Here is a 13,938-nt window from a genome sequence, read left to right on the forward strand (position 1 = left end):
TGCAGATACCTACTTAGTCTGTAAATGCAGCTCTCTTCACTGAATTGAAGCATATATTTGAAGAACTTTCATATTCAAAAATTGAAAAAAAAAAGTGTGATGTCAAATCCGATATTTACAGATCACACAAAAGCAAAAACAAATGAAAAGAATCAACAGCTACAGAAACTGTATCTACGGTATCTTTCAAATACTTTATGGGAAAGAGAAAGCAAGCTACCTGAGGTGGATATACTCTGTTTTAAAATTCATCTGAGAACAGAGAATTTTTTACTAGGACAAAAGTAGCATTAGATCCATGCTGTTCAAATAGGAGGACAGTTCAACATACCTTCACAAAAGGTTCCTCCTGGTCAGGTCTGGCACAGTAAAGAATTTGAATATTCAATGGCATCTTTTGCCTTTTCATCATCTATTAATTTAATTTGCAGTATCTACTGTACTTCAGTGCTCCAGTGGCAAGAGTTCCTGCCTACAAGTGTGACAGACAGCCACTCCCTGTGACATGCTTTGATAAAATTGCTTATATGCTTCTCCACAATTGCAGTTTCTGTTTCCCCAAGAGGGAGAGTGATAGTTGCACAAGAACGATGCCCAAATTTGGACTTTCAAACAGATATTTCCTGGCAGACCTACTTCAAATTTGCAAAGCTTTAATATATTACAAACAAAAGAGACACAACTTAAAACTGTTTCCAGCTAATACTTCTCCCAGTACATATTTAAACAAAGCAATGAAAGAAGTTCCCAGCATGGCTGGATCTTTCCCACCTCTGTTCTTTAGATCACTGGCCCTACTCCTTCATTTTGGATTTGGGAAAATGCAAGCAGCAACTGAAGAATGAAATCCAGTGTAATATATGACTGCACTCAGCTCTAAGCAAAACAAGGACTGAAGACCTTTTTTTTCCTCTCATCCTGCAGTTCACAAAGCACCAGCATCATGAGACAACAAAACTTTAAAAATGAAAGCTATTTAAAATCAGAGATAGTTTTGCTGCATTTCAAATGACAAGTTCAATTCCCAAGTTCTGCTCTGAGCATACTTCAATTGGAAAACAGAAATGTTTAAAAATCAAAGCAGTAGAATTTTTTGAAAAAGTTTTGGACAAATAATCACAACTAATTTCCTGATTGGGAAGTAGCTTATCTATTTGTTAATTTATCACATATCATAACACTAGAAGTGCTTCAGGGTTCATAAATACCATTAGAAAAAAGCATGTGAACTTATTTTCCTTAGAAACAACTTTTGATAAGCATGAGACACAGATAACAAAGACAGGAACACAAAGTAGTTAAAACAGACTGCAGAAGTCCCCAGATGAACAAGTCAAAGTCTGAGTATAAAACCTATCTATCTTACAACTACCATTCAAACTTCTATGTGCAACTAAGAAGTAAAGGTCTGTCCACTATAAAAATACCTCATGCTAATCCATTTCAGCAAGCACACAGGAGTCTGTACTGGTGTTCATAGGTACATGTGCTTTTTAGAGAATTTATTAATAGTATAGAAATACAATATAAATTTAGCAACGCTAACGAGATACAGCTGTATAGTTTTGCAAAAGGCTAACATCACATAGCCAAACTACATATATAACATGTACCGGTGGCAAATCAGAAAACTGTTAGCTGTTTGCCTGCAGTTTCTGGGGAGAAAAGAAAGAAATACTGAAAGAAAAATGGGTATGTTTATGAGACTGCTGCAAGACTTGAAAAAGTTCCTATGTGAAGCAGAAAACATTATAAAGAAATGTAAAAGTTGTCAAAAGAGCAAGTGCTGAGACTCTTAGCAGAGCATGCACAATTGATACAAACAAGCATGGTTCATAAAGTGGCAGAACGCACTCACCTCCCAGCTTTTAGTAGTGGGCTCACTGAAGAAGTTGTCTATCATGTCAAGCTCCTCCTTTTCTACAACAACAAAACCTTGCTCTTTGGCATCTTTCCCATATATTTCTGGTGACCACTGAACAAAAAATGTGTACAAGTGATCCACCCTGTAAACAGAAAAGAAAGAAACAACCTTTTTTCAGTGATCCATGAATATGGCAGTATCATGTCGTACAGAGATTTCAGCCGGGGACAAAGATGGGTAACCATATGCACCGGATACTCATGTACTTCCACTCTCACACACCATGCGCAGCAGTAGCTCCTTCCACCCAGTAGCCTGAAGTACTTCAAGGTTTTTCTGCTTTCCCTCCCTGTCATACATTTTTTCTCCTTTTGCTATACACACAAACAAAGCATTACAATCAGACTAAGTGTCTTGTCCAGTCTCATACAATTCATATTAACAACATCAACTGTTTGGTATTAGAAACATGCTTCACAGAACAAGAGAAAGGAAGAAAAAAAAAACTACCATCTCATTTCAATTATTTAATTTGACCTTCTACCTAAAACAAGCCATTAAGTATCACCAACAAATTCTACACAGCATTTCTAGCTGCTCTTTAAAATTTACAGAGACTAATCACAAAACAATCTTCATTCTGTTACAATAATGAAAATGAGCAGTTACTGACAGCTTTGTGAAAGATATAACATCAACAGAGTATGCTTTCTTTAAAGAGATGTTGCTCAACAATATCCATAATGAACAGAGCGAAAAAATTATAATGAAATAATTTATTTAGTATAATCCTTTAATCCAACAGATAATGCTGAAGATTAAAATTAAAATGAACATATGCGAATCCAAACAGGAATACGTTAGTGGACCCACTGTACAAGAAACTGAATGGACAGTGGGAATCAAACCCTAATTAAAGAGGGCAGGCAGAAAGATAGTAAGTACTTTTGACAATGGACCTTTCTTCAGTTATTCACCAGAGAGATTCCTCTGGCAATTCCCTGATCAATACAAAAGAAGTAAAATCCTAGTGAATCCTAGATACTTTCACTTTATACGCCACACTACCTGGATTTACAGCATATGCAAAATTATTTTAATACAAATAACCTTAAAATACTTGGATTCTTTCACTCCTGGATTCTGTTCATAAAGATAATTCCACAGATTTTTACAACTGAGTCTGTGTTTTTTGTTCTACATTTCTACCAGTAAGAGCTGCAGTCTGCTGTCAGTTGTAACTGCAGAAACTGATAGTCCTAAAATTGTTGCCTGCTCATGATAGCTACATTAATTCCTAGTTAAAGTTAAATATTTGTGGGGCTTGACTCACTTAGACCTCATGAAATTTGCCTCCAATTTCCACTACCCCAGAAAGAATAAAGGGTTGGCTTTTCTTCATGTCCTAACTATGAAAAAGGAACAAATTAGCATTTTCTCTTCATTGCACATTCACAAATGTTTCCATAGTGTATGGCTACTAGATGACATAGTTGAATTTTAGTTTTTGTTATCAGAAGAATTGTATCATTTTTAATGTTTAAAGCATACAGCAACATACAGCTCTCCTCAGCATTACTTTCTGTGGCATCCACAGCCTCCTGTTGCCACAAACAAGCAACAAAGCTAACATCAAGATAAAAAGTTAAAAATTCAGCTGTTGTTCATAACTCTGCAGCAACACACCCCAATAAGAAAGATCGAGGTAGTAAACCACAAATAATCAGCCTTCGGGATCACTCTAGCTGAAGAGGGTCACATTCCATGGTGTTAAGGGCTCCCCCTTCTTTGTGAGAAGCTACGTGACTGCTTACAAGCTTGAATAGATCTAAAACCTGTGAACTGTGGAATGCATTTCTGAAAGTTGCATCATCTAATTTGAGATAAGATCTCTTCCCCTAATTGCATTTTTCCCACATCAACAGCTGACACAGAATGCCCCATTCCTCTCAGCTTGCTTCACAGATGCTTCAGAAAGAGCAGTATGATAATCTTCTCACTAACTAATTTGAGTTTTAATTGGAAGAGACTTTTAACTTAAGCACTGTGTATTTTATGTGCAGTAGGCCTAGTCTGGAAAGCTAGCTACTTAATTCCTTCAAATCCCTACATAAGAACAATAAAACTAGAGGCTGCTGTTATCTGGCTAGGACCAATCTGAAAGTACTTTCATGTAGATGGGCAGAGGACAGCAGTATACTCTATCTCAGAAACACAGAACAAATTTAAGTGGTAAGACACCCCTGGAGAACATCTAGTCCACCTTCTGTTCAAAGTAGAGCTAATTCCCAAGTCTGTGCAGTATGCTCAGTCTTGTCCATCTGCAGCTTTGAAAATCTCCAGCAGATTCCACAAACTCTCCGTGCAACTTCTTCCATGCACAAACAACATCATGTATTTTTTTCTCTTGCATCTAATCAGAATTTTCCCCGAATGTATGCAGCATGTCATCTGCAAAGGGTCTGGATTAATCTTTTAAAAAAGAGAATAATCAATCATCATGTGGGCCAGCAAGAAGTAAAGCATTCATTACCTCAAAGAAAATACAAGCTGATTTATGTTGAGTTTGTTATCTACTTCTTCATCTCCTTTTCTGTAGAACTGCTCCCCAGGCCATATACCCCCAGATTCTCAGAGAGGCTGCTCCACCCATGGTGTACCACCATGCATTTGCCTTTTCTGAACTTCCTGACATTTATGTCAGGCCATTGCACCTGCTTGTTGAGGTTCCTCTGAATGGCAGCCCTCCTCTCCAATGTATGAACGCTCCCCACATTTGCTGTCATCCTCTAAAAGGACAAGGATGCCTTCTATCCTATTGTCTGCATCATTGATGAAGACATTAAATGGTATCAACTGCTAAGGAGTACCACTTGTACCTGATTCCCACCTAGACTAGCTATCGACTCTGAGTAGAACACTTCAATTTTTCACCAACCTTGTTTTCTACCTGTCTAGACTACATCTCCCTGATTTAGTTGTAACAATACTATAGGAGATTGTAGTGAAGCCCTTACTGAGGTCATGGTTAACAACACCTCTTGCTGTCACCTTGTTCACAAAGCTTAATGTCTCATGGCAGAAAAGCTACATGGCTCACACTTGGTAAATATATAACAGCTGTTTCTGATCACTTCTTGATCTCCATATGCCTGGAAATGGCTTCCATCAAGATGTGCATCATAATGGTCCCAGGGGCCAAGGTGAAGCCAATTGGCTCACGCTTCCACAGATTCTTCTTGATTTTTATGAAGATAGTTGCAGTAATTATCTTTCCAGTTATTAAAGACCTTTCCCAATTACCATTACCTTTCAAAGGAAGACAGAAAGCAGCCTTGCAATAATATCAACCAGCTGCCCCAGTACACTCAGAATACTTCCTGCCAGGCCCCATGGTCCTGTATAAGCTCCGTTTCTTTAAGTAATCTATAAATATGTTTTCCTCTACATGGGCAAATGCTAAGTAAGTCCAGACACTCCAGATTCAAGAAGCAACAACATAAAGTAAGAAATAGGTAACTGCAGAAGTGAGGTAATTCTGAAAGGGGACGCAGAGCATCCCTTCTCTGTTCATAAAATTGTAACATGAAATTATGGCCAAAAAGAACTGAAGACAATTTTTAGATTGAAATATTATTGCTTAAGGAACTCTCTTACAGCCAACCTGACAGCTGCAAAGGAATGTATCCCTAGATGTCAGTAGCTGTTTGGTGATCATATGCTTATGAGCATGTCATGTACTAACAAGAAAAAATCAATAAAACAAAGTGCTTGGAAAGGACCAACACCGGAAACCTGAAGTTAATAATTAAAAAAAAAAATCTCCAGGAAATCAAATATGAAATGAAAAATGAAACACCAATTAAAGAAAGGGGGAAGAAATAGGGAAAAACACCCCTGGCTGCAGATAAGTTAAAAGGAAACTGAATGCTCTTACAAGTATATTCATAGTATTGAATACAAACAGGAACAAGACAAATGTAAAACAAAAATTTTACAGTGAAGAATATGAACTCAGTAGAAAACTCATTTTGGAAAGTAAAGAACATTAGTTCAAAATCATGACAGTGAATCCATAAGTATTAGAGATTCTTAAACACTTCACGAGCAACTTGATTCCTAAAAATTGTATTGGCCCTACTCATTAATAAAGTAATGTAGTAAGTTACCAGTAGTCATTTGAAAGAGGAAAATCACTCAATAAATACGTCTATTTTACACCTAAACAACTACTATCTGAAAGTTTTCAATCATGGTGATGATTAAATACTTTCTGTTTGTATAGCAGCTAAGAACTATATTAAAGAGAAGATATTTCAGTGAGTTGTTTTAAGTTATCCCTACACATGTAGTCTTCGTCTAAAAGCTTTGAGAGCTGGGAATCTAGTCTGAGTAGATAATGATGACTTCAATAAAACTTAAAATACTGGGGCAACTCTCAAAGACTGGTAGAAAACTAGCACTGAGTTAATAAAACTGTACAAGAACAGCGGTAATGAAATAGATTAGTACTGTAATTGCAATATCCTCGTCATAATGGAATAGCTGAAATATCCCTTCAGTAATAAGAATGGGAATCTCAAAACTAATTCACTGTTCAGATGAGATCCTTGTTTTGGTGACAGACATTAGACAGGTAGAAATACCACATGCTTAGGCTTCCATGAGATTTCCAATATAAAATGACAATAATCTATAAAAATGAAGGAGGCAGGTAGCTAAGACAAAAAATTAATTTTCAAACAATGAAGCGAGGCTCAAACCTTCCAAGTGCAAGGTCTTGCACATGGGTCATGGCAACTCACACGATCAATACAAGCTGGGGGAAGAAAAGATTGAGCACAGCCCTGCTGAAAAAGACCTGAGGGTACTTGTGGATGGAAAGCTGAACGTGATCCAGCAATGTGCCCTCGCAGCCCAGAAAGCCAACCATATCCTGGGCTGCATCAAAAGAAGCGTGGCCAGTAGGGCCAAGAGAGGTGATCCTGCCACTCTACTCTGCACTTGTGAGGCCTCAGCTGGAGTACTGTGTCCAGATGTGGAGTCCTCAGTACAGGAGAGACAAAGACCTGTTGGAGAGCATCCAGAGGAGGGCTACAGAAATGATCCAAGTGATGGAACACCTCTCCTATGAGGACAGGCTGAGAGAGCTGGGGCTGTTCAGCCTGGAGAAAAAAAGGCTCTGGGGAGACCTGATAGCGGCCTTTCAGTATCTAAAGGAGGGCTCTAAGAAAGAAGGGGACAAACTCTTTAGGAAGGTCTGTAGTGATAGTACAAGGAGAAATGGCTTCAATCTTAAAGAGGGTGGATTTAGGTTGGATCTAGGGAAGGTTTTGTGCTTGTTTTTTTTTTTTTTTTTTTTTTTTTAAATAAGGGTGGTGAGGCACTGGAACAGGTTGCCCAGAGATGTAGTGGGTGACCCACCCCTGGAGTCCTGGAGACATTCAAGGTCTGGGACTGAGCACCCTGATCTAGCTGTAGCTGTCCCTGTTCATTGCAGGGGAATTGGACAAGATGACCTTTAAGGGTCCCTTCCAACTCAAACGATTCTATGATGATTTAAAAGATTTACTACTTGACTGAGGACCTTTTAAATGCTAAAATGAGGAAATCATTTGTTAGGACACATGTTTGTAAAGGAAGAAATTCCATCTAGTTATCTTTGTCCCAGGACAACACATCTTCCTCTGCAAGAGTTTGAGGAAATGTGTGAATTACCAGATTACTCACCTACCACTGCTACCCAAAATCTAATAGGTTAGAAAAATCTACATTCCATTTACATATTCATTTAAATAAACCATAAGAGCATACACACTTACCCTCTAACACCATAAGCTACACCCATTGCAAGACTTCTCAGCAAAAGAATCGATCTCCTCATTACTGTCCAAAAGCACAAGTGACTGCCTCCCTGCTCAAAGGAACAGTTAACGTGATGAGAAGCTGCCTGAGTCTGGGTAACCTTTATGTAAGGCAACCAGAGATTTCCATCTCCTACATTACGTGCTAAGGCAAATGCCTCTGTGATTAAGCAAAGCTGCACAGAGCAGTCCCAGAGTCACTGATTAATGCAGCACTGTTGCTCAGGGTCATGAGTGACACATTGGACTGCTCTTAGTGTCCTGTGAAGCCACGTATCAGAGCACAACTAGAACAGCAGGCAAAAGAAAAACAAGATTTTCAGACTTTCTAACACCCTTTATAAAGGATACCAGCCTAGCATTTTTCTGTGCATTAATGTTTCTGGTGGCTCTCATAAAAAACAAAACACAAAGAAAAGCAAACCAAAACAATTACCTATGCACCACCAAAAAAAAAAAAAAAAAAAAAAAAGACTTAAAAGGTGTGTGACCCTCTCCCCCCACCGCACAGCTTTACCAAAGCCTGCCAAGGACACAAAAGCCACAGACTGTTTACACAAGGAGCAGCAACTGTGCTGGTAACAGCAGATTATGGGGCTCAGGGTGAAAATGGAGCCATTTTCGCAACTGATTACAGAAGCTGTTTTAACAGCAAACAGTAAAAGGTCATAGAAAAACACAATTAAATGAAAATCAGAAGATTTAACTTAAGCAGTGATTACTGACAAGCCCACTGATTTCTTCACAATTTCATTTTTTTTTAATTGCTACAAAACACGAAGACACTGCTACAGTGTCCATGCTAAACATAAAGCCTTTTTTTATGCTGCTTTAGGGCCAATGACACAAGAAAGGTATTTTGTGATATTTTCATACATAACTACACTCTGCATTTGGAATATTATTTAATTTAGTACGTCATTTTGATATGTTGTATAAAAAATACATTACAGATCTATCCCGAATGGCCTATTCTCCATGATTCACTCAAGACACAACACCAACAACTACGCGCTTTGTAATATTGGCACAAGCCATGCCATGAGTGAACAGGAAGCCACACTTTGCTGTGGAATGCATCTGAGACTTTAAAGAAAACACTAACTTGTTAGGCAAATATATTTCTTGCATTAAAATGATGGAGTGAGTCTCTTGATTTTTCTGTCCCAAATTCTGTGCAACCTTTTAAGCACCCATGTGGTGTTAAAACAGTCATGTATGAATAGCACAAGAACGATCCAATCTTAATGCATTCACCACTAATTCTGCAGATCCAAGCAGCAGGTGTGACAGCAAAGATCTGCCTTTTCAGCCAGCATGGTCAAATACTGCAACAGCTCACTCCAGAAATGACTTTTACTATTCTGAAGACAAGAATAAAACAATTGTCAATGTTTAACTTTTGTATGAATTAGACCCCCTTGATTACCTGAAAATTTCTGCTTATAAAATGACAAATACAGATGCTATTTTCAAAGTTTGTGTTAAGAAGTTTAAGATTTAGCTGTTACACAGGATAATGATTAAAGATTATATTAGTCCAGCAGCTTTCAATGTTAGACAGACGATCTCCGAAGCAACAATTGACGTTGTATTATATTACAGCATCCCTCCAACTCCTTGAAGTACTTACTCACAATCTAAACTAGAATTTTCTAAACCCACACTTTTGAAATCCCTAAGGAGCCAAGTACCAGGTTCAGCAGATAGCAAGCAAACTCAAAGCTACCTTCAGCAATGCTCCTGATGGCAACACTCCAGATGGATAAAACTTCTCCCTCTCCTCCCTATGTCAGCAACTTTCACACTACCGGCTTGCTTAAAACACTCATTTCTAATATATATGAAATAAACAAATTAATACACATGCTACAAATCTGAAAATAAAATATTCAGAAAAATTATTTCAGAAAAATTTGACTGCATCTTAAAGAGATGCCTCTGAGATTTATCACAAATTCAGATTCTTCCTTCCTAGCAACTAATTCACCAGAAGTGTGATCACTGATTTCCCTCTGTCAGTTCAACAGACCCGAGAGCTGCTCTATCTTCCTTCTAGCTAGAGGAAGACGAGCAATTTGATTCCTCATAGTCAAGGAAAGATGATCTATATGGAAGATCACAGGCCTTGACTTTTTTTTCCCCTACAGTACCTACAGTACTACTAAGGGCACATGGAGCATTCAAGTGGATTTTGTCACAAAAGGATGCTTTATTTTATGGGTTTGAAGGCAGAAACAGTCACACCCATTCAGTTAGAAGTCTCTCTCTTTTCCACTCGATGTCCTTTGCTCACATGAAGTACCTATTTTTAATACTGGCACTTTAGTGCATTCCGTGACACTCTTGGAACTGCTTCACTTTTCCCCATTTCCTCACTCCCCAGACTAAAGCCAAAACCCAGATGATCCCCAAGTGCTTTTATCATGAGCTACCAGGATGTATACCACCTTTTCCATCCTTCGCATGGCACTCAGTGCCTTCTTTCTCACTGGGAACTGTACATTCCTTTATATATCCAGCATGCAATAAAATGAGGATACCTCCCTCCTCATTTCAGCATTCTTGCTGCATTTTATACCTTAGTCCACAAAGGGAAAGTCAGATTCAACTCCAGAATGCACTATACCTTTAAAAATTAAGAGATGGATTTGTTTTCATACTACATGCTGCAGCTTACCTTTCCCGGGGAACAGCAAACCAGTACTCTGGTTGCTTTATCTTTTTACTGTACTGTTGAGACACGGTGGTGCTCTGAGACACAAAAGACTTTCTCATGGGTTTGCCTACTTTAATGCACAGAAACATTGGAGGAGTCTTGCTCTTCTCCTCTTTTGAAGGAAGCATATCTGAACAAGAGACAGAAGAGATGAGCTGTTTACAAGACACTACAACTACCGCAATTGATAAAATATTGGCACAGAGATCAACAACGACGTACAAAAGAAGATTTGGAATTATCATACTTTGAATTAAACCTAATGTGTCATTTAATAGCCAAACTGCTTTAATAAATCCTCGCTCATTCTAAATTGTGGTTATTTATTCCCATTTTATCAGGACCACATCCTCCTCAGTTGTAGAGCTGAGTATAGTAGCACTGTAAATTAAATTAGTAAGATGATTAGACTGGGTACAACAGTGACATGAAGCAGACAAGGAAGGGAGGCAGCAGAAGAGAAGACCTTGACTACCTCTGTCACCACAGGCAGCCTGACAAACCGCACCACAGGCAAAGGCTAATGCAATTGCTGTCTTGTCTCTGGCTAGATCCCTCATTCCTACCCCAGTGTTTGAATGGGTCCAGGAAACTGGATGATCTTGTAGGTCTTTTCCAACCTTGGTGATTCTATGATTCTGTGAAACCGATCCAACCAAAGAGTAACTTCACACACACCAAGCCCAATCAGATCCTCAGCTGTAATGGTCAGATAGTCATATCAAAATCTTTTGTCTGCACAGGACAGGGTAAAGCATAAGTGTGGTTTAAATTCCTTAAAATGCCAATTTGACAAAAAAAAAAAAAAGTTGTTTATTAAATGGTAACCTCAATCACACTGAAGTTGTTACTACCATTTTAGGAATATGCATACAGTCATCTTCTGTTGTTTTTTTTTGGTGATGACAACAATCACTGAGTACAACTACTGAGACAAAGGGAAAAGGAAAATTACTTTAAGAGAAACCGTTTTTAAAATAAAAACTTCCACTTTAATTGTCCTCCTCTATCTCATATAAATCAAGGAATATATCTATTAGCTTATTAAGATAACACTCTGGGATGGACTCATGCTCAGATGTCCTGGGTAACAGGAGAAATAGCAATATGTGAATGTGCTACTTAAAGTGAGATTTCATTTTGTTTCCCACATTTTAGTCACAATAAACCAATCACCAATCCAAACAAAAGGACTGGTAAGATCTACATATACTCCTATTTATCACTTCCCTAGAGGCTTCCATAGCATCAAAGACACTAGAAAGATAGTGTCAAGATTACTTAGGTACCCACTTTATAACAATGTAATACTTTAGATTCTATTAGAAATACATTGACTAACTTTACTGAAGCAGCAGAAGTTATAGATAAGCAATGACAATTCCTATGCTGTGATGTGTCCTTGTCAATATTCCAACTGGATGACATTTTACTGTCCTGCTTAAAGCCAGTAAACAGCAGCAAAGTTCACATTACATGAAGTTTATATAAAGAGTAATCTCTGAATATAGAAAGAGCACACAGGCTACTTATTAAACTAGAAACTTAGGGAGCTTGAAGGTGCGTTTTTTTCTTCTAAATATCTTAAAATATAAAATTATAAGGTACAATAGTGAAAAAACAAAGAGACCATTATATTAAAAGGAAATTCAGAGCAGAAAGACATCAGTTCAAAGGTTACCGTCATAATGCCGTCCAAGTCTCAGAGGAAATGAGGATAACCAGAGACCTACCTTCAATTGGCACTTGAATTTTCTGCAGCAGCCACAGTCTGATTTCTGATTGATTGTCTAACTGTGTTTCTTGACAGGTCTTGTCTACAGCTGGTACTAATGAAGAGTCCAGAGACTCTTTGAGATCCTTTTCCTCTGCTGCTGCTGCGCTGCTTTCTAACGAAGGTGCTTTCCTTTCAACACAGCAGGAATCAAGCTCCATACTTTTAACTGTATGGACTTCATCAGCTTGGGACTTTGAACAGCTAAGCGTAAGGTCTATACCAATTACTTTATTGTTTTCACCTTTCTGGATTCCAGCCTTGTGCAAGTCTTCAGATGACTGAGACCCACTCCCATCTTTATTGAGATAAAATTCTATAAGTTTATCTTTCTCTAGCTCTTTCTTAGTGTCCAATGCAGTCTCCACCTTACCTGTTGGGGAACTGACACATTTGTTTACTTCTGGAATAACATCTTGCTTTTCACAGAGCTCTAAGTCTAAGTCAGCTTTAGGTTCAACACAGTCCTTTTTTTCCAAGGAATCAACTGTGAAGTGCTCCTGGACTTCTGTAGGGGGTTTGGTTACCTGCTGCGTCGTTCTCCCCAACTCCCTGGGGTCAGCCAACAAGCCTTCCATTAATGAGATTTTCCTGTCCAACCCTTTATCCATAGGAGATGGCACCTTTTCCAGATCAATAAAATCATCCCCTCCTCCTTCTGAAAGGGAGTCTTCTTTAGTTCTGATGTCTGAAACATTTTTTTCTCCAGAAGGCTCCTTGACATGTGGATCTGCAGCAAACTTTTCCAAATGTTCAGTAGCAGTGATATTATTAGAAAACTCCAGTGACTTTGATTTAATTGAGCCCGTACTCTCATACGACTGAAGAACTTCAAAGTCAGCAGACTTTTCTTTATCTGAAGGATTTATCTGTTTGGCACCTGGAATACTGCATGAATCACCATTCTGTTGCCTCTTTTCCTTGCTAAGGGATTTGAATTTGCTGAAAGGATTGATATCTTTCTCAGAGGAAAGGTCTTCCCATTCTCCTGGCCTGTACAGAGGACAAAGATCCTTTGGTATGTCACTGCCAGGTAAAATGATGGATGTACATAGGATGTTAAAAGCAAAATGGAAGCAGAAAAAAAAATGAAAAAGAAAAAAATGAATAATATATCAACTTAAGTTTTGAAACTCAACTAAAAATTACTTTCTCCAAAATAAACATACACCAGTAGAAATAAGTAACTTTAAAGAAAGAAGAGTGTGGAAAGGAAAATACCAAACTAAAATGAGTAAAACACTTTGCAGACTATGCGACACAGGTGAAGAAATGGCACACACAATAAAAACATGCAAGTCATCAGAAGTTCAGTAACCAACAAAAACGGGACATGTATTTAGCTACTAGAATTTCATTCTATCATACTAGTATTATAACTTCCCACACCTGACAATTTTTCAGGCTCTACTCATTGGTAGTTCAATGGTTTTTCATGCTTCCCAAGTCAGTAAAAATGCATTTTTGAGAAGAAATCAAATAGCAGATAAGATATATCCCATTTAAACATGTTTACTGCAAACATAATTGGCAACAGTTCGTTTTTTTTCTTTTACTCAACACTAAGTAATACTATTTGAATGCAGACTTTCCCACAGATTTCTTTTTAATGTGAGACATTTAAAACATTTTACAATGGAAAATTCTTAAAACCAGCAGACAACAGGAAACTGCACAAACTCCACCTTACTGCTAAAAAGTCTGAGCTGAATGAGAA

At 38.0% G+C, this 13,938-nt stretch overlaps 1 protein-coding gene across 13 annotated transcripts in view; it reads right to left on the reverse strand.

Annotated features, from left to right (window-relative positions):
• Positions 1 to 13,938, reverse strand: part of NCOA7 (nuclear receptor coactivator 7) — a 91,486-nt gene that overhangs the window by 7,418 nt on the left and 70,130 nt on the right. For 10 of the 13 annotated variants that reach the window (XM_021390423.1, XM_021390413.1, XM_021390415.1 and 7 more), the window contains 3 exons: positions 12,181 to 13,247; positions 10,409 to 10,577; positions 1,859 to 2,006 (listed from right to left, as the gene is read on the reverse strand). In XM_021390423.1, coding sequence (XP_021246098.1) covers positions 1,859 to 2,006; positions 10,409 to 10,577; positions 12,181 to 13,247 — 1,384 coding nt within the window. Of the gene's footprint in view, positions 1 to 331; positions 1,825 to 1,858; positions 2,007 to 10,408; positions 10,578 to 12,180; positions 13,248 to 13,938 lie in introns of those variants that run through there. The other 3 variants (XM_021390424.1, XM_021390425.1, XM_021390426.1) reach the window with 3 other exon arrangements.

This window comes from Numida meleagris, chromosome 3, assembly GCF_002078875.1.
Source record: "Numida meleagris isolate 19003 breed g44 Domestic line chromosome 3, NumMel1.0, whole genome shotgun sequence".
In the NCBI taxonomy this organism is placed as follows: Eukaryota; Metazoa; Chordata; class Aves; order Galliformes; family Numididae; genus Numida; species Numida meleagris.